The sequence below is a fragment of the Amyelois transitella genome, chromosome 14 (assembly GCF_032362555.1).
Source record: "Amyelois transitella isolate CPQ chromosome 14, ilAmyTran1.1, whole genome shotgun sequence".
Lineage (NCBI taxonomy): Eukaryota > Metazoa > Arthropoda > Insecta > Lepidoptera > Pyralidae > Amyelois > Amyelois transitella.
The window spans coordinates 4,956,433-4,979,241 of NC_083517.1; the positions used below are offsets into that span (position 1 = coordinate 4,956,433).

General features: G+C 34.1%; 5 protein-coding genes across 7 annotated transcripts; 2 read left to right on the top strand and 3 right to left on the bottom strand.

The window, feature by feature from the left end:
• Positions 1–1,740: 1,740 nt before the first annotated feature.
• LOC132902484 (uncharacterized) lies at positions 1,741–4,134 on the top strand. Its single transcript, XM_060947688.1, has 2 exons — positions 1,741–1,921; positions 3,055–4,134. Exons 1-2 carry the CDS (start codon positions 1,741–1,743, stop codon positions 3,408–3,410), a joined length of 537 nt encoding a protein of 178 aa, XP_060803671.1. The 3' UTR covers positions 3,411–4,134.
• On the bottom strand, positions 1,915–4,366 carry LOC132902483 (uncharacterized). The gene is made up of 2 exons (XM_060947687.1): positions 4,065–4,366; positions 1,915–2,968 (listed from the first exon to the last, which is right to left on the bottom strand). The coding sequence occupies exons 1-2, from the start codon at positions 4,364–4,366 to the stop codon at positions 2,083–2,085; spliced, it is 1,188 nt and encodes a 395-aa protein (XP_060803670.1). The 3' UTR covers positions 1,915–2,082.
• A 1,098-nt stretch (positions 4,367–5,464) lies between these two features.
• Positions 5,465–7,861, top strand: LOC106135398 (putative lipid scramblase CLPTM1). Its single transcript, XM_013335684.2, has 3 exons — positions 5,465–5,761; positions 5,971–7,591; positions 7,688–7,861. The coding sequence occupies exons 1-3, from the start codon at positions 5,645–5,647 to the stop codon at positions 7,852–7,854; spliced, it is 1,905 nt and encodes a 634-aa protein (XP_013191138.2). The 5' UTR covers positions 5,465–5,644; the 3' UTR covers positions 7,855–7,861.
• A 2,630-nt stretch (positions 7,862–10,491) lies between these two features.
• LOC106135397 (exportin-1) lies at positions 10,492–17,096 on the bottom strand. Of its 3 annotated transcripts, none has more exons than XM_013335680.2 (4): positions 16,902–17,096; positions 13,579–16,562; positions 13,008–13,151; positions 10,492–12,251 (listed from the first exon to the last, which is right to left on the bottom strand). In XM_013335680.2, the coding sequence occupies exons 2-4, from the start codon at positions 16,468–16,470 to the stop codon at positions 12,105–12,107; spliced, it is 3,183 nt and encodes a 1,060-aa protein (XP_013191134.1). In that variant the 5' UTR covers positions 16,471–16,562; positions 16,902–17,096; the 3' UTR covers positions 10,492–12,104. The 3 variants fall into 3 exon arrangements, with proteins under 3 accessions (XP_013191134.1, XP_013191135.1, XP_013191137.1); XM_013335681.2 differs by having other exon boundaries at positions 16,898–17,096; XM_013335683.2 differs by lacking the exon at positions 16,902–17,096 and adding an exon at positions 16,750–16,881.
• Positions 17,097–20,359: 3,263 nt separating this feature from the next.
• LOC106135396 (uncharacterized protein KIAA1143 homolog) lies at positions 20,360–21,528 on the bottom strand. The gene has a single exon (XM_013335679.2). The coding sequence runs from the start codon at positions 21,447–21,449 to the stop codon at positions 21,042–21,044; it is 408 nt and encodes a 135-aa protein (XP_013191133.1). The 5' UTR covers positions 21,450–21,528; the 3' UTR covers positions 20,360–21,041.
• Positions 21,529–22,809: the final 1,281 nt, after the last annotated feature.

Here is a 22,809-nt window from a genome sequence, read left to right on the forward strand (position 1 = left end):
TCAAAAAACTATCTTAGGGTATTTATTTGTTTATAAGGAGCCCTACAAAAATACTTTTCTGCCTTTATTACAGCTATTTTATTAAAAAATCGAAAAAGAAAATGAAATATTCAAATATGCCGCCAAAACGCGACTTTTAGCAATATGGCGGCCATGGCATGCAGTGACGTAAATTTCGTGTAAATATCATACAAAGCTTGTTGGTGTTTCGAAAAGTTATGATTTTCTCTTGTTTTATTTAACTTGTGCCACGTCATATGTGTGAAAATTATTAAAATGAGTTCCTCTAAATGTTGTGCAGTGCCTCAATGCACTAATACAACAATAAAATCTCCTACGAAACTGTTTTTTTCTATGCCGATGGATTTGAATATTCGCAAGAAGTGGTTTCAGATCATGATCTAAGATACTGATCTTAGATCATGATCTGGGTTACCAAGATATACTTACATTGATGTTTTCACATTCCTCAGTTCGGCAGCATAGAAATCTGGATTGTCTTTGAAGAAGACAATCCAGATTTCTTCTTCCAACCATTATTGCGTCCACTTTTGGTAGGTTTCGACTGTCAGCTTTCGCGGAATTGGTTTCCATTATTAAATACCTATGTTATCTGAGTAATCCTGAGCGATCAAACACTTATAAAATCTTGAAAAATAATAGCGAATGCTAAGGAACGGTACGATCGACAGTCTGTTTATGGATAATTGACGTCATAATAGAAATAGCCAATCACGTTCGTTTTTAGTCACGTGACAGCTGCATATAAAAACCTAATTTTCTGAGACGGATTTTGTTTAAATAATGCAATATTTTTATCTCGCGTTATTACAAATTGCTCCAAAAAAATAATATTAAGTCTGATGACATAAAAGAAATGTATTTTTTTTATATATCCAAAAGTACCTGCTAGCGATTAGAATAATTTGTTTATTTTATTTCCGTTTATTACTTAGTGTTTTGTTGGAAAGTTGTTCGCGAAATGAGAAGCGGACAGGCCAATGGTATCAATATTTAACCCTTACGATTTTTTATACTATTCGATGCAACATTATACATAATTACTATCGCGCCTCAATTAGATTATACATAAAAGTAGCGTTAAAAAATATTTTGGTTCATGATTTTAATTTTGCGGGTACTTTATGTCGCCGGACAACGTAAATCGCGCCCCTCAGGATTCACGCTCATGAATAAGCCCTCCCCCTTATTCACGAACGTACAAGGTATGTGTCATATCTTCTCTTTCACTTTGTTTTTGGGTTAACCCAATTTTTTTTTACCAAAGCATAGAGAGAGCGTGAGGAAGAAAAAGTGTCCACTTCCATAAACTATACTTGTAATGAAATTGAGAGTTGGCCGTATAATAAGACATTGTCACAGATATTAATATATAATGTCTAAGAACATATTATTATGTCTTTTCAACGTTCGTGAATCGTCTTCATCCCCCTGCCGCAACCCCCTTATTAACATGCTTAGTATAGTATTTTTCCCTCTCTCACTTCCTACCATTGAGACAATCTAATCGAAAGCGTAGGTATGTCTTATCAACGTACCTAGGTGACTCTAAGGGCGTGGACCCATGTCTACGGTGCGGCGCCGTTTGCCGTGCAACGGTACGGCACCGCCGCCGGCAGATGGCGCGGCGCCGTGCCGCGCCACGGCGTCGTGTACCGACGTGCTCATTATTGTGTTGTCAGTTGCATAGTGCGCACGTGGTAATTTTTTTTGCATAAAATGGCGGACGATTTAGATTTAGACTTTTTGATTTCACTAGTGGAAGCACGTCCCGTTCTCTGGGACAAGTCAAAGGAGGATTATAAGAATAAAAATTTAAAAACAGAAGGGTGGAAAGATGTCTGCCTAAATATTTTTCCATCATTCGACAGCATGGACAATAAAGAAAAAACGAAACTCGGTGAGTATATACCTACCTATTTATTTATCTTTTTAACTTAATAAAGTGAATACAATAAACATCAAAGTGAAATCAATGCATTAATGCTTAGTATTATTATGAACTTGCCATTTACACACACTCAATACATTTGGTGGGTTCGATCCGTGACCCAACTTTAGTTATATTTTGCTTAGTTGCCAACTAAGCGCACCGACATCACTATTAAAGTATTTACAAAATTCGTCTCTTATATTGACAGGATTTGTTAAGGAAACGTCATCTGCTGTTTGTGGAAGGTTCAAAAAACAGTCGTCAATATATAACTCCTCTGATTTTCTAACTCCATCTCGACTTACAACAAAATTGTGTAAAACACAACATGCTTTGATAATGTCGGTCGCAAAATTATATTGAACATTTAAGGGCCGATGAAATACTCGCCATTTATTTGCGAAAATACCAAAAGCACACTCGACATATCTTCTTGCTCGACTCAAACGATAGTTGAAAACCCTTTGTTCTTCTCTGAGATGCTTCCCTGGGTATGGACGAATTAGATTGTTAAGTAACGGTAGGCCTTCATCAGCGATAAAAACATAGGGAACTGAATTTTGGAGCCCCGGTAAAGGCTTTGGCGCTGGTATGGGAAGTCGATTTTGCAATAATAATTCGTATAGTTTTGAATTGTGGAAAATGGTGGAATCACATTCCTTTCCATACGATCCTATATCAACATATACAAATCTATACTTAGAATCCACCAGTGCCAGCAAGACTATAGAGTTAAAACTTTTATAGTTAAAAAAAAGGGACCCACTGTGGGCAGGACTACATATTCGGATGTGTTTCCCGTCCAATGCCCCCATGCAATTCGGGAAATTTGTTTTTACGTCAAAATCCTTAGCTATTTTTTCAATTCGCTCTTCGGATATTTTCGGTATACTTTCACTTAAAAGAATGTCCCATATAGCACGACAAACATCTCGTACAATTTTTCCAATTGTAGATTTTCCACGATAATCTGTGAATTCCATATCTCTGAATGAATTCCCTGTTGCCAAAAATCTGCAAAAGAAACATTTCTTAAAATTTTACAGACCATTATAAAAGCAATTTTATTATCAGTTCTATTTTTATAACGATTGTTACAGGTAATGACGTCATAAAAAAATGGACTAACATTAAGGATAATTTTTTCAAATATACAAAGAAGGTAGAACTTTCAAAGAAATCTGGAGCTGGTGCTAAACGTATAAAAGAATATCATTTGTATAGACAACTCATGTTTTTACAAAAAAATGCACCAAATTTAACTGAAGATAGTATAGAAGAAGAATCTCAAACTCCGAACACAAGGTCAAGATATCAACCCTACAGAAAAACTACGCTAAAACGAAAACCAAGTTGCGATGAATTTGAGAAGCAAATCGTCGAAACTTTAGCTGCTTCTGAAAATCGACACCTGTCATTTTTTAAAGCCATTTTACCGTCTCTCAACAAGAAATGACCACCAGACCTTGCTATTTCAAAGCGGGGTTTTAAAGATTTTAACAGATTTCCATCAATCACCATTCCAGTCATATAGCGGGTACCAGACAGCAACATCTTACGACGCTAACTATAACCAAACTGCCCAACAACCACAAGCTACAATGTCTTATGAAACTAACTATCAAACAGCTTGTAATTCATCAAACCCAATTAGTATAAATCGTCGCGAAACATCACCAGTCTCAACTTTGGAAGACATCATGTCTAATACCACAGATACACTGGAATCCGAATACGATTTTTCTTAAATCATAATAAATACGAAAAAGATTACATTATTACTGATTTATATTATAATTTTGTAAGAAAACGGTTTTTTTATTGATTTTCTTCTTTGTTGATTTTTTTTTGTTTGATTGTTATTGATACAAAGATTACAATATTATGGTTGCGAAAAGAAGTAAAAAATATACATTTGTTTAAATGCGTGAACTTGATTGTTTTATTTAAATTCTGCAAAAAGGACCACTTGACGAGTTAGCAATTTTAAAAGGCTTGGCGGATTGACACAAAACACAGACCTAGCTAATACATACGTATGAATACATCAAAGAAAATATTTCTATGATTAGAATATGTAAATAAGTTGAAATAAATTTCTTTTTTTTACCTTATAGTTAAGCCTAGCATTTCCATGGGCCCAACAGGTTTCCTGAACACGTATTTCTTCTGTATACGAGGCGCTATTTTGGTTAGCACTTCTTCAAAACTTGATATAGACATTCTAAAATATTCGTAAAATTTGTCATCACCACATATTTTCAACGCTTCATATTTCCTCTTAAAATGATCTCCATCATGGTTCATTATAGAAAGGTATGGATTTACCCAATATTTTCTTTGATTTCGTTTTTTCTTCATTCGTCGACGTCTTAACAGCAACAGGAGCAGGATACGTCTTTTGCGGTCCATAACAAGCCAAAACTAATTTTGGTATAAGTGCTGAGCGTGTACGTGCCGGTACACGACGCCGTGGCGCGGCACGGCGCCGCGCCATCTGCCGGCGGCGGTGCCGTACCGTTGCACGGCAAACGGCGCCGCACCGTAGACATGGGTCCACGCCCTAAGGGCTGCATATTTATTAACGAACGTTAAAAGGACATACTCTGCTCTCTCTTTCTATTACTTCGAATAAGCAAAGAAATAAAAGAGGGAGAAAATAAGCCTTCGACGAGATTTTAACTCTCAACTTTTATGTCACAGACAAGCCCGAAACACTAGCCAGAGGCCATAAAATACGGCCATAGATACATACAGGTGTCTGGTAAATCGCGTTTCATATTTAAGGACAGTAAATCATGAATAAAATTAATGGCCGATTCGCATCGGCGCGTGCCGGCACTTCTGCGTGCGAAAAAACTTTATTTTATAAAATACTACTTTTGGTGCGGGGCTTCGCTTTCAAAATTCCTAATAATTAGCTTATGTCACTTCTGAAGGTCTAGTCTTTAACTGTGTCAAATTTCTTGAAAACAGTCCAGTAGTTTTTGCGTTTATTCGTCACAAACATTCAAAAATGCAAAACTTTTTATTAATAGTGTGGATGTGGATAAAATCAACAAAAGTTAAAGTTAGTTAAAAAGATAATAATAAACAAAATAGTGCCCAAAGTCTCACTGTCTGTACACCGTGTGCTCGCTGCGGGCACCACCGCGCTGTGAACTCACTTGTTGTTGAATATTTAGATAAAATTTATATCCCCTTTTTTCTAGTTATTTGGAACGAGAATCAGATAGTGAGTACATCCTTCAATGTGTTACGCGTAACGCGATTTACCAGACATCCTTTAGGCATCAATGGTGTGTGAAGTGTGCCAAAGTTAAGTCACGAATCGTATCTAGATTCAAATAGCAGATGCTACGAAACTTACATGAAAAGTGTGCGTTATTATTGCAATTATATTTTTAATTACATGAAAATATCAAGTTATTTTGAGAAATGGGGTAATAAAGGTAAACACAAATCGATAACTAAAACTGAATATGTTATCGGCAATAATCGGAAACTACAGTACAACACTAGAGCACGAGAAATCGAAGAGGTTTTTGAATAACAAATTATAATTCTCGCATTCTCGTCTCGTCTTGTCTCCAGCTTTTCGAGATTTTAATATCAAAAATTGTAAACTAGATAATGTTCTTATTGGTGTTTTCAGAATAATCTAACCAAAATCAATAACGTATTTCAAATATGGCTAATAGTAACGAGGAGTCCACTAGTGGATCTGAAGATAATAAATTAGTGCCAAGCGAAATTGGTGCTACGGAGAACGATATAGCTGTAGCTACAAGTGATGATAGCAGAGATGTAAGTTTAATTTTGATCCAAAAGTTATGACTGAGTAAAGGAGCATTTGAAGTATAACTAAATAAATGAAATATGAATCTAACCTTCATTATATTTTATTAATAAGACAATGCTATGTTGATATTATGCCCTTCAGGCACACTCAAAAGTTAGATACTTTTGAGTAACTAACTTATTTTATTTTATGAATAAAAAATATTGTTTTCTAGATCAATGCTGAAATCGATGAACAGCGACGACGAATGCAACCTACTAAATTGGAATCATTTTTTGCCATAACCAAGTCCCTCATCCTAAGGGCCTTAGTAGTTTATTTTATCACATCAATGTTCCGCCAACCATCCGCTCCTAAAACAGATATAACAAGTCCTACAGGGACGCCACGCGTGGCTGCCACCAACATGTTCTCTAATGGTACATTATTAGATATGTATTGTTATCTAACTGAAAAAGAGAGTTTTTCTAATTTTGACTCTAGCAAATTGATATGGAAACATACTGGCCTTGTATATGGAGATTGGTATGGAGGGCCCAATGGGGATGGTACATTCACACATTCATTAAATTTCAAAGCTTCAGATACCTTAAAGAACAATGGTTCCATATATCTTCATGTATTTATTGTACCTACGGGAAAATCACCTGATCCCAATGATAAACAAAATTATGCTTTAGGAAGATATACATATGGCAAGAAAATGTTAAATAAATACAAGAAAATGCGTTACCTAAAAACACATAACCTGCTCACTGGACAAACAGAAAAATCTGCTGTAGAAATACAGAAAGCAGAAACACTAAAAGAAGAAATTGTGTCACACTGGCATCCTAATCTGACAGTAAATCTGGTAACAGATCAAACTAACTGGATGCAAGGTAGTGTGCCTCCTCCTCTAGATGAATTTATTTATTTCTTACCTGATGGTAAAGAGTACAAACCAGCTGTATTTTTAAATGATTACTGGAATATGATGCGAGACTATTTCCCAATCAATGACACTACTGAAAGCCTTACATTGCAATTGACATATCAGCCTCTAAGCCTTTTCAAATGGCAGCTGTATACAGCCCAAGCAATGCGTGACAAACTAAGCATGTTTTCAGCATTAGGAGGCGAGGAGCAAGATGAAGAACAAGACACAGTTAAAGAATTGCTTTTAGATACATCTCCATATTTATTGGCATTGACCATATCAGTCTCAGTATTACATTCAATATTTGAGCTATTAGCTTTCAAAAATGACATTCAGTTCTGGAACAATAGGCAGTCATTAGAAGGCCTGTCTGTAAGATCTGTTTTCTTCAATGTCTTTCAATCAACAGTTGTTCTTCTATATGTTCTTGACAATGAAACAAATGTGATGGTCAGAATATCTTGCTTCATTGGCTTAATGATTGAAGTATGGAAGATAAATAAAGTTATGGATGTGAAGATCAATAGAGAAGATCGCATATTTGGCATTCCAAAGTTAACATTTACAGATAAAGGTTCATATGTACAGTCTAGTACCAGAGAGTATGATACTTTAGCTTTCCGTTACCTCAGCTGGGCATGTTTTCCTCTCCTAATTGGCTATGGTGTATACTCACTGCTGTACCAAGAACATAAAGGATGGTATTCTTTTATCCTAAACATGATGTACGGTTACCTTTTAACCTTTGGATTTATCATGATGACACCTCAATTGTTTATAAACTACAAGTTAAAGTCAGTGGCTCATTTGCCATGGCGCATGATGACATACAAATTCCTTAATACGTTTATTGATGATATTTTTGCATTTGTTATAAAAATGCCTACAATGTACCGATTGGGTTGTTTCAGAGATGGTAAGTAGGAGCACAGTATGTTCAGAGTATTTGCATTTGTCTGTAACTGATAAAAATAATAAACATGTGATAACCAATTTTATCTTTATTTTCCAGACATAGTGTTCTTTATTTTCTTGTATCAGCGTTGGATCTACAAAGTTGACCATAAACGTGTCAATGAATTTGGTTTCTCTGGAGAAATGGAGCAACAGCAGAAAAATTCCAACAATACACCAGCTATTACTGAGAAAGAAGAAACAGCTGATAAAAAGAATGATTAAACCCATTTCAACTAGTTCAAAATAATGTTATACTTTTAATTCTTTTGTTGAAGAGCTAATTGTTTTCATAGGTAATAATAATCCTTAATATGGAATTGTCTTAATGGTATTATAATGAATGTGTAGTATGTATATGTTAAAAGCTTTTCGAATGCCTTATTTCCTCTTTACCTCCTGGAACTGGTTGCATTAATTTGAGTAATGTTACCTTCAAAGTATGATGTTTTTGGTTGCTTATAAATTTAACTTATACATATTAATTTATTGTGTTATAATATAATGGATTTCCCATGGATGTCGTAAAAGGCGACTAAGGGGTAGGCTTATAAACTTGGGATTCTTCTTTTAGGCGATGGGCTAGCAACCTGTCACTATTTGAATCTCAATTCCATCTTAAAGCCAAACAGCTGAACGTGGCCTATTAGTCTTTACAAGACTGTTGGCTCTGTCTACCCCGCAAGGGATATAGATGTGATTATATGTATGTATGTATGTATGTTATAATATAAATAAACTAGCTGTGCCCTATTGTTTTTCTCTGACATGGGTATCAGTATTCATACTAGAAGTAAGATTATAAAAATGCTAATTATTTTCGTTTAACTATTTTTCTAGGGTACACGCTTAAAACTCATTGAACACTTTTGTATTTTTTAGAATATAATCGTTATATTTTTGTCTGAATTTCACAGGCTATTAGCCCATTTTTGAAACTATAGACTTCGTCTTTTCCGTAAGGGATAAAGAGGTAATCACATTTATGACTTAGTAATGAATGAAATGAGTGTTCATAAAAACGACGAGACTTTAAGAAAAGGCAGGTAGTGTATTTAAGCTTCATTGGCGAGGTGACCAGATACTGCCAAAGCACAATACATTTGCCTTGCATACATATGTATGTTTTCACAGAAATTCTTTTGGCTTGTGGATTTTTAATAATTTATTTGTATGTATATAGCACAATTTCAAAATTTTGATTAAATCCTATTTCTTACAAGTTAAATCAAAATCATTTTATGCGAATATGTATTAAATGGCTGTGTGATTACTATTAACTTCGATGATTTTAATATTAATACCCATTTTGATCGGTGTCCTGTAAACCTGCCGCAATAGATTGTTATTATTATTATCAAAATAATATTTCTAAGATTTAATACACATTTTGTTTATTCAATATGGGCTAACATAGATTCTATTAATTATTACGATCACCACGAAAGAAAACTGAGTGTTTATTCACGAATGTGGATTAGAAACATCCTGACTCTCCTTACTGCCCGGCTTACGCCCCCTCTCTTACTTTAACTTCAAAAAAGAGGAGCTAAATCAAATTAAACTGAAAGAGTACCTATTTCAGTGGAAGACACAAGAACAAGAACAAATTAACAAGAATTAATTAGTCTTTACTACTACTAGAAGAAATTAAAGCATGATAGCCCCTATTGCAAGACCACAAAAATATTTAAATTTATCAAATTATGTAATTCTGTATTTTTAAATCATGTTGACGCCTATCTAGTGTGAAACGCCTACCTACTTCATGTGTATATTGAATAAATTTAAACGATCAAAACGGAATAGACGAAATTTTGAGAAGCTGTCTTTGAATTCTGAATTAAAGAAAAATACTAGTATAATAATAATCTACATGCAGGTTATATTTCGGAACAGCACAAGATTAAAGAATTAAAAAATGTGGAGGTATAGCCTGTCCCAATGAAATGGCTCTCCAAATCCATCAGAAGTATTTATATTGACCCTTTTAAAACATACATAATATTATGTATTTACGTCGTTTTATTTATTTTTTATTCACGCCTGCCAAGGTATTACACTAGCTAGGCGTTCTGACGATGAGCGTTCGTATTGTTATTTATAAGAACTTTAAAAAATATGTTCTCTGAAAGATATTCCGTTCCTTGCACAATTTTAATTATTACGTACCGACCCAGTACATATTTACATTTATCACCCTTGGGTATTTTAAATAAAGTCATTGTTTAAAAAAAACTCATTTTTGTCTCAAAAAAAACCTGTTTTAGGTAACCCTAACCAGACAGTATGCAGTTATGTTGTTTGATATTTTTTAAAAGCAATAAACTGTTTCACAGGATAACATTACATTTTTATGTATATAGTAAAAAAACCAATTGAGTCTTAACTCGCGCACCAGCGCACAGTTCCATACCATCATCACGTTTGATACAAATATTCATATTTAATATTGACGTTTCTACCTATTTATTTATTTTGAAAGGAAATTGTGTAAGTGTACATGTAAATATAGTGTTAAAATTTTAAGCGTCTATCTGTTACCGTTAAAAAAAGCGAAAACGAAACACGTATATTATATGGAGACCTCCGTTAATATTTCATTTTTCTAGCTATCACCGTTTATGAGTTACAGTCTGGCTACAGGCAGTCCGACAAACGAACAGACAGAGAGCCGAGGCTTAGTAATAGGGTTCCGTTCCTGAAAACTGGACCCTATTCAGGCAAGAGAGAATGAGTGGATCGACTAGATGCTGGTGGTAGTTACTACTTATGTTAAGTGTAGTCTCTTCTATTTCTCTTCTGGCTTTCCCATTTATATAGAGTTCCCCGTAAAATACAAACTGCATTTTTTTTTACTTTATTGGTTTATTTCAAACACAAAATTGAAAGATTGACAATATTAATCCGACCCGAAATGTGTTTGGAAATCTAATAAAATGTTTAGGTTCCCAATCCATTACAAAATTAGTTTTGACAATGTTAAACAAAACATAGAAAATGTTACTAACAGCAATCACATAATAGTTTTACCTAGAATCTACTCATTTAATACTCAGATTCCATAGCGTACTTACATGTTCAACATTCGACATGGTTTCCATCACAGAGATTTTATTTACCTACAGTTGAAGATTACTTAAAAACATTCTATTGTCTCTAGCAATGCAAATTATGTACGATTCGTCTATACTAAGAGCGGCCTATGTTATCTTGTGCATGCAAAATACACCTTATTATTATAAACATTGAAGCTTCACTAACATACATCACCTTGCAGGGTTCCTTGCGATCCTCTGTACAAACTGTCATTATAAGGTGATATTTTATAGGCACTACAATAAGGGCCTTCACTTATTGGTAACAATCCACTACATGTTTAAATTCATTTAATGCCTTCGTTTCAAGCCTTTTTCTTATATGGGCATGTAGAAACCAGTCTAATTCCACAGCATATGGAATGGACGCCAACACCACCAGAGGGTATAGAAAATATAGCATGCAATTAACAAAATGTTCACAAAACTTTTGATTGCAGGATTTGAATAGTAGCTTTTCAGAAAGAATAAGCATTCAGGTATCTAAATGATAGCTTGGCCTGGGGGGCTTATTCATGAATGCTTATTAGGATTTTTTCTAACTCTTTCTATCACTTCACATAAACAAATAGAGAGATTAGACATACTGCTCGTGTAAATACAGTGAGCGAAAATAAAGTACCACCTCATCAATCTACCTTCTCATAGCGTCATATAATATATTTATGCTCATACACACAGCACTCAATATCAAGTACTGCTCACTGTACATTATTACATCTTGCATGTTGAGCAAAAACGCAATACCTCTATTTACCATCACATTAACATGTTGATAACTTTTACCCTACAGTTGTTGACAATCAGCACGATCTTATAAACCAGACCCTATGTATAATGACTGCTTGCAGTCTAAGGAATGATTCAGACCAGAATGGCAATGGTGCTGCATGCGTCCGGCCAATACAAATTTTCTAAAGCAATGCTGAGTCTTTCAAGTTCAAACTGAAAAATTATTTTACACAAAGTGCGCGCCGCGAACATTCTGATCTGAGGCGGCCCTTAGAATCTCGAATTACTATATCCCATGGCAAAGAAGGTAATTGAGAAAATTTAATTTTTACAGCTTTTTACAGTTATAATTACCTAACTTAAACGCGTTCATGAACGACAGGAACTCAATTTGAACAGAATTGATTAAAAATGATCGAAAATTCATCCAGAAAAACTGTGGGCATGTAAAAGATGTTATTACATGATCATTAATTTTCCTCCATCAAAAAAAAAATTGTTTTCGAAAATAGGCACTTGGCAATCCGTCAATGTCTGTGGGTGTTCAAGAAAAAGCCCGGCATGTAATGAATAGGCATTTACTTATCTCTTTAGACATAACTATTATTCTAAAGTGAACTGTTACCACATAACTTAGGGATAGGATTAATCTTGCATCTCCTCGGGCAATTCGTGTGGGTTAAGGATGCCGGGAACAGACAACTGCACTCGTCTTTTCTCCTCCTGGGCTTGGCGGAGAGCAAACAGACGCTCTTCTAAGTACAAATCACTGTCATCTTCACCAGTGTATTCCTGAAATTTTTATTATGTTATGGTTGAATATTAATTTCATTGATGATAGCCAAAAGGCCCACCGCGCGGGCTCTTCTACACCGAGGTGAGTTCTTATTACATTCAAAAATTAGTATCTCAAAATTAAAAATTCAATCCATTATGTACATTTTACTAAATCAAAACAGGTAGACCAACAAACTATGGGTTGGAGAACTTTAGAAGGTTATTATTATGTGGTAAGACTGACGTTTTTTCACGATATTTCTCTCAACCATGAGTGTGAGAATATCTGTGAGTGAACTCTGAAATAACTCTTTCCTGATTATTTAGATACAATAGTTCGCTAAAGCATCGGTTAGCAATCAAACTAATGTACTTTGTAAATAACTTAAACTTTCGGTGAGTGAAAACATCGTGACCTGCACATTCAGTCATTTGTTGTGTAACCATTATCTAATACCAGTTGATTGCGGAGTTCAAATAAAATAAGCTTCATGAAAAAATCTAACTTACACAATCCAGAATCGTGGGTACACCCTCTCCAGACATGGGAGGACAAAATCACGATTTACGCCAGTAGGATGATGATGTCATATTTCGCATTTAGACTAGAATCTATATAGACTACAAATGTAAATCGGCCTAAGTCGATAATTACAAAACATGTCTTAGGTATTTATCCAGAAGGATAATTTACTAAATGGCCTGAATGAACCAAGCCATCACTCATCATCCTCTTTAACTTATTAAATAAACATTTGAGTAGGTACTTACTCTTATTTGCACTAAGAAATCTCTGAGGTGATCTTTGAAAGCAGGAATATCTTGATCAAAGTTGAATAAACCTTGCACAGTGATTTTGATCTGATTGTCAGTTAAATGAGGGAATGCTGTTTTGAGAAGATTTGCAACATATTCCTGAAAATAAAATATATTGTTGCATAATTTCATATGAAAAATGATAGTTGTCTTTTTCTTTTGTAATTCTAAATGGTATAAAGTTTAGCATACAAATTTGGGAAGCTCGAATTGAAAATCATATCATATTGCCCTTGAAAATCATAGAAAAATTAAGGACTATAATTTGAAAAAAAAATGCTTCTTTTCCTGTGCAACTTGTATACTTTAATCGAGGGTAGTTCTCATGGCATAGGTATTTATGTGTGAAGTAAACAGCCCTATTGAGGTGTGCCTGTTTATCCCATATAGGGCAACAGGTTCAAAAAAACGTGAATGCTATTTAAGTCTTTTGAGACTATTAGTCCTCTCTACCCCATTAAGGATAAATATATTTAAAAGGATATATCTTAAATTTTAATAAAATAAATATAAAAACAAAACAAACCTGTATATAAACAATGTTGTCAGGAGTTGGTCCAAGGGGAACTTTGACACATCCAGCTTCCACCAGAGCAAAGATATGGGCCAAAATTGTCGCGTGCATTGTAAGCCCCGCGCCGTGCGACGTGTCTGTCACTACGCTGAACACATGCTCCAAAATGTCGCACAGGTAAGTCTGGTAGAAACTCTGAGCTGCTTGTGGATGCTCTGCCACATTTTGAAGTAATTTGTACAGGATCTGCAAACCTGTGTCGGCTACATTTCTCATTGTATGCTTAAATGCCCAAATTATGGAATCCAACACCAGCTTAAACTGTGCTGGTGGTATACTAAGGAATGCCTTAAAACAATGTGTGTTCACGGCCTGCAAAAGCAAGAAAAACTCTGTTCTGTGCTCTGGATACTCTTCAAAATCCTTGTTAATCATCTCCAGAGTACACTCAAACACAGCATCAAATATTTTCGGTACTTCAGATGTTATATCGCCTTCCAGCCGATAAACAATAGCCCCCATGCAAGATAAAACCTCTGGTTCTCGAGCTTCTGGGACAGTGGTCCTTTGATAATCCAAAAGAACAGCATCCAGAAGTGGAGGAATGAAATTTTCCAACACCATTGTATTATCTGTAGATCTAGAAACCCAGCTCGCTATCAATCTCAATGTTTCCTTTTTTATAATCCTCATATTCTTAATAAGTGGTTGTTTAGTCACAACCACTCCATTCAATGCAATTGCTTGGCTTATGTTTTCTGACATTACTTTATAGACATTCAGCATATCCAAGTATATCCTGCCAAGTTGGACAACATATGGATGACCCAGAGCACGGCATGCTCTTACATTGGTCTTCACTATACTCACAAGTTGCTTTACAGCTTCAGGGTCTTTCAGTGTGTCAACATTATGAGATGCTTGTGAGATAATATCATCCCAAACTTGGTTGGGTAGCAGCATATACTTTTCAATTAGTTGTTCTTGAGCTACTTGATCAATTTGTGCACTAATCATGTATCCTATGGCTTCATAGAAAGTATGTACTTGAAGTGTCTGCAGATCACAGATAATAGTACTAATAGTGCTCAAAATTTCTTCAATGAAAGGGCAAGCCTCGCCCACCTGTGTGGTTACAAAATGGCGCCGACATTTCAGTGCAATCTTAATAAATGTATCACAAGCCATGTCCTGTACACCATCATGAGTTTCATGCATGAATTCAAAAAGTTTATTGACAACAGTTTTCAAAAACTTCCAATGAGCTCTAAGGAAACGTGGATATTGCCCAACCACATACATGATATTGCTGGCAATAATAGCTTTATTATCTTTGCCTTTCTTCTGTTCACAAAGCCCTAATAGTTCTTTGATGACTACAACAAGAAACCGTTTTTCGTCTTCTTCCATCATAGCCCCAGATATAGAACCAATAGCCCAACACAATGTGTTGAGATTTTTCCAAGACCATTCTGTGCCATTCACTTGATTTTGAAGTTTTTCAGTCATAATGCGCTCTGTATCTTGATAATCCAGATGAGTGAGGTAAACCAATGTCTCCCTCATATTCTTGTACAAATTTATTGAATCAGTATCCTTCATAAATTCTCTGACCACTTCACCATTTTCATTTTCAACAACCAACACTTCTTCTGGCTTGGCCATCCTTGATATCATAATATATCGGACACTGCTTAGTACTTCTGCATATAATGCCTTTCTCACTACTCCCTTGCCAAGTCCATAAAGGCTGGAAGCATGTGAGCATGGTGCCATCTTGTACAAATCTGATGTTAAGGAGTTCCAGTACTCTAAGCAGATTTTAAATATTTCTACTTCTTCAACTTCAGATATCAAAACAAGATAACGTAAAGCATTCATTAATGTGTTTGTCAGACCTCTTCTTTCAATAAGTTTACCATGCTCTTTAAGATATGTACATAGGAACAATGCCAGGTTTTGTATAAACACTTGTTCCGGATGGCGACCAGCAGCGTACGCCTCTCGGATATTGGTACTCAAGGGAAGCATGACTTCCAGCTGCTCCATTGTTTGGACCAACAATGCCACAAACTGTTCTTCATAATTACTGACAGTCACACCGGCTATTTCAGTCAGGCAACTGAGAGTGACATTCCGGAACATAGGCACATTCAAAAACTTAAATATTAAAGTACTTATCAACTTCATCTCAAATATATATCCGAGTGGAATCCAGTTCAAAAATCGCAATAAAGTGTGAAGTGTTGCGTCAACCAGAGATGCATTTTGTGAATTTTCAAGTACAAATTGACAGAGCTGAAAAATTTGACTGAACTCTGAGCACATAGTGTCCTTCAGATGTTTAGCTTTAGTTTGTGTCAACTGACCTGTACTAAAAACAAACACTTCTTCACTTAGCAGTTTCAGAATCACCATGTTATTTTGACATAAACTCTCATTGGTTTTTGAAGCTCCCACAATGTCACTGATGAAGGTTTCCCAGTTATGAGGCCACTCTCTCTTTAACACCTGGATTAAAATCATATTAAGCTTCTTCAAATAAACTTTATTGTTTTCCATCATGACTGGATCAGAAGAATTTTTTATAATAAGTCCAACAATGTATTTTTTTATACCTTCACACTGATTTCGTGGCAGAACTTTCCATCTGGTTTGAATCACTTGTTCTAATATTTGTAGAGCATAATATTTTGTTTCTTGATTTTGTGAATACTCTAAAATAGTATCAACACGGGTCCAAGCATCAGGATGTTCTTTAAGGGCAGTCAGTATATCTTGTGCTACACGTTGCTGCTCTCCAACAGTCGAATATAAACATCCCACAATGTTGTCCAACAAAGTTATATCTAACTTTTGATTGAAGTCCAAGAGCTTAGAAGCTTGTTGCTCTAAACCTGCCATTGTGATTTTTTTATTCTTGATGAAAATTAATTGCCCTTCTTACGATCAAAATTAAATTATTTTTGCACATTCATTCCTCACCTCATGCGACACTGAAAAATCAAACAAATGCAGAATTACAGATTACTCTTGTAATATAACCTCTTCGAAATATAGCGTCGCAAATAGCAAGAAACTGTACTAAAACATTATTGTGATATAATAATATAAATATTTACGACGCATATATTTTGAACTAATTATATAATGAAAAGGTATGAAAATTTGGGAATTTATTACCTAAATTGCACTGCACACAACACACACCCGTAATAGTTGTCATGACCGAATTGGTTGCATTGTTGAAATCAGCCGTTACTAGGATATAACGACAAGCGGTTTTTTGATAAATACCACATGAACAATTTTAAGAAACAAATAAACTTACCTACCCGTGAAAATTATTTGCGGCGCAATCAATCTAACGCACTTCCATACACACTAGTCCGTTCCGTTGTTTTCTTGAAGCAAGCTTGAAAAAGCTTGTTGTATAGAACGATAGAGAACGTCATTGTCTATGCTCAGCAAATAAAAAAAGTCCAGATTTTCATTTCAGAACAGATTTTTTTATGAAACCAGCTATACATTTAGTTCCATATTTGCCACTGAGTCAAATATTTGTTCATGTAATTCAAAGGAATGCGTCAGCATTACATTTTATGCGGTACAGTATGATTTGTGATCTTAGCCCACTTAATATGAGAACAGTGTCAATTTCTGCCGACGGTGTGTCAACGTCACGAGCATCAATCAGATCAGTACATCACTAGAGTAGAGAACGTGACTAAAAGCAGGGCTTTTTAACGTTACTAAATTAACATTAAAGTAACGGTAAATCACGACATTTTCAAAAAGTTATGACTGAATCCGAGAAAAGCGTGATCGGTAATGTAATTTTACGATATTAAATTATTATACATCGTTACCAAGAAACGCTAATAATAACTATATCAAATAACATAAATAACGTTACCAATTAATGCTTTAAATATCTTTACCAAAGCGTTGTTGCCTATACGTGCCGCACGCGCGTCCCTTGCATTCCTTTTAATTAACGTTAAACAATCTTAACGATAACTCTTACCGTTAATTTTACGAGTAACGATATATGAGTAGCAGAGTAAAGTACAGTAAATGACGTCAAAAATATCGTTAGCCAGCTTATCGATGCTGAATTTCTAACGGTAATCCTGTTTGACAGTAATAATTATAATAATTTTTTAACGGTAATTCAAGCCCTACTTACAAGTTTGATCTTTAAATCAACGAGAGCTAAAAAAATACATATGCCATATATTCTTAAATATTCTTATCCTATCTGAAAACCTATGAATTAAACAAAAAAAAATCTCATCAGCTGCTAAGATGTAACTTTGCTATAACGATCTACTGATTATAGCTATGTATAATTGATTGGAATTATAGATTTAAAGATTACTTAAGAACATTACAGATTCCACTCGTGACATGAATGAATTCCCATCTCTAGCCTCTCGTAGAATTCTGTTCTGCTCTCAATAGTGTCGCGGTCTCGCGGTTATATACTCTTTGCTTTCAATAAAAGCAAATATAATTATTTAATTTCCTATTCCTAAGTTTATATAGTATAATTACCTTCATATTTGGTTCATTATTTACAAAGAAATTAAGCACAATGCAGCTTACCCTCTTATAAATTCAATTCAACACTATGTACCATACATGTTTACAATAGTCAACAAATAGATAAGTTGTGTTTTATGTATAAGGTCGACAATTTTCATGCTTGTATAGCAAAAAGTTGTTGTTATTGATGACAATAGATTTCGTAACAGAAATGAATCTAAATGAGAAACAAAGCAAGCGGTATAAACAAAAGTACAAATATCTTAAATTAAGGATTAAAAGTTTAATTTTAGTAAGTACCTTGACTTTTAATATTTACATTATTATTTACAATATAAAAAATTTGCAAAGAAATTTTACTTTTTCTACAGCCCAAAATAGGGCTGTATCAGTATCCATATATATTTATTGATGGTTCTATTATTTAAAGAAATATTTAATAATGGGTGGTTTCTTTATTTTCAGGAAAACGCTGCTTTATGTGATGAAGTTGCCAAAATTCAAGAAAGTATACTCATTGTTAAGGATGAAAGAAAATTTTTACTGCGTAAATTATTAGAATATGAAAATGATGTGGAAATATCAGTCACAGTTCCTAAAAGTGAACCTGTCATTACAGCAAATGGCAACACAAGAGGGAAAACTAAAAAAAGAAATAGTTTGGAAGAAAGTGGAAAAGTTACCACAATATCTTAGCAAATTTAATTTTAAGGACAAAACTCATCGACATACTATCTAAACCCACAATTCTGTTGGGAAAAGTGTCCCAACTAAACAAATTTGTTAAAACAAATAATGTATTACAATAAGTCATACAATCCTCAAATAGGCATTGTTGCAATATGTTATGGTCCATATTTGAATGGAATATATCTTGAAAATGGTGTTTATATGAATTTGTTTGAAAATCAAACTCATCTGTGAATGTAGTATAAAATTGATCAAATAAATAAACATATACAAAATATCTAATAGTGTGATGTGTACATGAATTGATTAAAATAAAATTTTGTGTAGGTACATAACAACTAGGTATTTTACTCTTTATATTACCTACTAGCTGTGCCCGCGACTTCGTCGCCGTGGAATTATTATTTTGGGCATCATTAAACTTAGGGCTTAAGGATGAACAATTTTCCCTGTTTTTTTTTCACATTTTCCATTATTTCTGTGCTCCTTATAGTTGCAGCGTGAAGTTATATAGATGTGTAGGTTTTAAATATGATAAACCTAAAATTTTATCAATTTTAAAGTTATGAAGGGCTAAATTGAAAATTCTTTTAAATTAAAAAAAAAACTAGATTCTACTTATACAGTATACTGATTTAGTTAGACATTGGCATATATATGACACGTGGTTCCTGGTACCAATAGAAAAATTATATAAGTGAAAGGGGATCAAGGGATATTTTTGGTTTTCTTTTAGACGATGGGCTAGCAACTTGACAAAATCACTTTTTGAATCTCAATTTTATCATATAGCCAAACAGCTGAACAAGGCATATCAGTCTTTTCAAGACTGTTGGTTATGTTTACTCCACAAGGGCTATATACATGATTATATGTATGTACTAAATTATGGTAAGCAAATATCTGTAGCACGAGTGTACTCTTTCAAGCAAAATCTACTAGATCGATTTTCATGAAATTTGGTACATAGTAAGTATTTTTAATCATAAAATTAGAATGGGACTAGACTCACTTAAGGTGTGTAAGGCAAGGTGCCTGTAACAAAAACAAAATGGGTAGGTTTGTATAAAATGCCCTGTGGTTCCTGGCACTTTAGAATAGGATCACTCCACATCTTTGACATGACTGTCGTAAAAGGCATCTAAACGACAAGGAGAACTAACTTGGGATTCTTCAGTAGGCAATAGGCTAGTAGCCTGTCACTTTTTGAATCTTTTTCCATTATTTTGGGTCAGAGTGTCTGAAAGGGTGTGCCTTAGAATAATTTTTTAGGGGTGCTCACTTTTTATTATTTTTATGCCCAATTTTTTGAAGTGAAAAACCTACCCTACCTATTCTTCAGGAAAGAGGTAATTTTATGTATGTATATATGTTGTTTTTTAAATTTCTTTCTTTTTTTTGTTATGGTGCATAAGGATTGGTGGGCAAAATTATACAATGCACGCCTCAAGCAAGCCTTTATGAGTACAGACGAACATAAGTACCTTTAGATAGGTAGCATAGTGCTTGTAGCTCAGATTATGTACTACTAGAGGTTTGTAGTGAAACACTCTAGAAGGATTAAGATTCTAATTTCATCACAACATTGGTACTTATTCAAGATACAATATTTACATACGATATTTGTCTGATATATTTCATCTTAATCTTCAATCATCTATAGCTGGAACAGAGGAGTGCTCAATACAAATTTACTAGTTTACATAATAGTTACTACCTAGTCTTAAGTTAAAAAACAAAAATATTGATCTTATCTTTTTGTAATAGTATATTGTATGGTAGGTAGGTATATAAGGATAGGTGACAACCTAACATAGTTTTTTATAAACCAATTCTATTCCTCAGCACTAGTGGTAAAACATTTTGAAAGTACCAGACAACATCTTATCATATCTTAGACAATAACATTTTAACCTTAATTTGTTGACAGAAAACTATATATAAAGGAACTCTAACTAAACATAAAGGAGTGTATACCTATGGTCCCATCCCATCACAAAACCAATTAAAGTAATTTCACTTTAATTGGGTTTGTTTTATACAACTAATATTTTAATGAGAAAGGATTTGTATTTTTGTTTCTAATAAATAAACTCTATGTTTATTACAGTAAGACCACTCTTATTTTCAGTTAAATACAATTCAATTATATATTATTTACTGTCTACTGTCTGATACTGTCCCAAAACACAAAACTATAATCCAACTGTAAGTCCATAACTATCAAAAGGTTTTTGTCATTCATCATCTTCATGGTTTTCATCATCAAAAGACAGTAAATTTCTGTTTTTTTTAAGCGATGTTTCTGGTTTGGAATCTTTGAGCTTATGCTTTTTACTGTTAACTTCAACCGGTTTCTGTTTGACTTTAAATATCACTCGTTTAGTTAAATCTGCTTTAGTTTCGGATAATTTATCGCATATTCTCTTGTGTTCTAAATCCGCCTCTTCAGCAGTCAGATCACCTTCCATAAGTACCACTACTTGTGGTTTATCACTTTCAGTATCATCAACAAAATCATCTTCGTCATTATCAAGTTTATCGAACTTATGATTTCTATCATCATAACCTGCTTGTTTTTTAAGCACTTTTAAAAACTGTGGATCGTCTGGTTTTGTGAACTGAACGTTTCTTTTTCGATTCATACCTACTGTTTATTTGAAAAGATGCAGAATTGAAAAAATTTTACCTTTCGTTTTCGTGACGGACACAACACAAACAAAATAGTAGGAATGTGAAATAAATATCGATCATACGTGATTTTTTAAATTAAAAATCGATAAAAAATCGATTTTTGTAATCATGCTATAAATGCACTCCGACATTACGTTTTTGTCTTCTGGCTTGGAGCCCGGAAAGAATACTATCATACATACATACATATGGTCACGTCTATATCCCTTGCGGGGTAGACAGAGCCAACAGTCGAAAAGACTGAATGGCCACGTTCAGCTATTTGGCTTAATGATAGAATTGAGATTCAAATAGTGACAGGTTGCTAGCCCATCGCCTAAAAAAGAATCCCAAGTTTGTAAGCCTATCCTTTAGTCGCATTTACGACATCCATGGGAAAGAGATGGAGTGGTCCTATTCTTTTTTGTATTGGTGCCGGGAACCACACGGCAGCCTTATTGTGGTAATCTACTATCTATGGTAATCTAATAATACTATCATAGCTCCATAATATTACATTAACGCCATCTGTGCATTCTTTCTGTGCTTTTAAAACAGTTTAGATGATTCATTTAATCAATCATTCTCTATATGGAGTTAGTCGATGAATAGTATTTTACCAACATTCGGTTGATATGTTATTAATTATTCGTTGCTGAAACTTCCTTTTGTTAAACTTGATTGTTAAAAACTTTAATTTGTGTTGATTATTAAGAACTTACTGTTTCTGTTGTTTATTTTTAATGAATAAATCTATTGATGTAATGTATATTGCGTTTATTTTGACATTAATAAAAACTTAGGAAAAAATCTATCAATATAATTAAATCGATTATTTTCTTAAGAAAAATCGATTATTTATTAATCGATTTTTCATACTAATATAAATAGATTTTTTATCAGAAATGTCACATCCTTACTTAATAGAGATACTATGTATATTGTGACGGATTCCTGACAGCTGTCAGTGATATGCGTCCACAGACTAAAAAACGAAAAAGTTAAGCGGACTATATAAAAACTATGGTGAAGTATTGTTTCCCGAATTTAACCAATGCATCATGTAGAAAAATGCCAGATATAAATCTATACTAATATAATAAAGCTGAAGAGTTTGTTGCGTTGAATAGACCTAGATTTATAACATCACCCTGCAACTATAAGGAGCGAAGAAATAATGGAAAATATGTGAAAAAAAACGGGGAAAATTAGTCATCCAATAATAAAAATAAATATCAAAATAACTATTCCGCGCGGACGAAGCCACGGGCGCAGCTATTATAATATATACGGGACAAATTACACAGTTTGAGTTAGCTCGAAGTTCAAAAT

Bases quoted from the DNA above. Each gene is read 5' to 3' on its own strand.
- LOC106135396 (XM_013335679.2), bottom strand. From the start codon at position 21,449: ATGAATCGAAAAAGAAACGTTCAGTTCACAAAACCAGACGATCCACAG.
- LOC132902483 (XM_060947687.1), bottom strand. From the start codon at position 4,366: ATGGACCGCAAAAGACGTATCCTGCTCCTGTTGCTGTTAAGACGTCGA. The intron at 2,969-4,064 runs GTAAAAAAAAGA...TTTCTTTTGCAG, and splicing joins ATGCTAGGCTTAACTATAAG to ATTTTTGGCAACAGGGAATT.
- LOC106135398 (XM_013335684.2), top strand. From the start codon at position 5,645: ATGGCTAATAGTAACGAGGAGTCCACTAGTGGATCTGAAGATAATAAA. The intron at 5,762-5,970 runs GTAAGTTTAATT...ATTGTTTTCTAG, and splicing joins CAAGTGATGATAGCAGAGAT to ATCAATGCTGAAATCGATGA. The intron at 7,592-7,687 runs GTAAGTAGGAGC...TTTATTTTCCAG, and splicing joins ATTGGGTTGTTTCAGAGATG to ACATAGTGTTCTTTATTTTC.
- LOC106135397 (XM_013335680.2), bottom strand. From the start codon at position 16,470: ATGGCAGGTTTAGAGCAACAAGCTTCTAAGCTCTTGGACTTCAATCAA. The intron at 13,152-13,578 runs GTTTGTTTTGTT...TTTTATTTTCAG, and splicing joins ACAACATTGTTTATATACAG to GAATATGTTGCAAATCTTCT. The intron at 12,252-13,007 runs GTAAGTACCTAC...TAAAAATTTCAG, and splicing joins ATTTCTTAGTGCAAATAAGA to GAATACACTGGTGAAGATGA.
- LOC132902484 (XM_060947688.1), top strand. From the start codon at position 1,741: ATGGCGGACGATTTAGATTTAGACTTTTTGATTTCACTAGTGGAAGCA. The intron at 1,922-3,054 runs GTGAGTATATAC...CGATTGTTACAG, and splicing joins TAAAGAAAAAACGAAACTCG to GTAATGACGTCATAAAAAAA.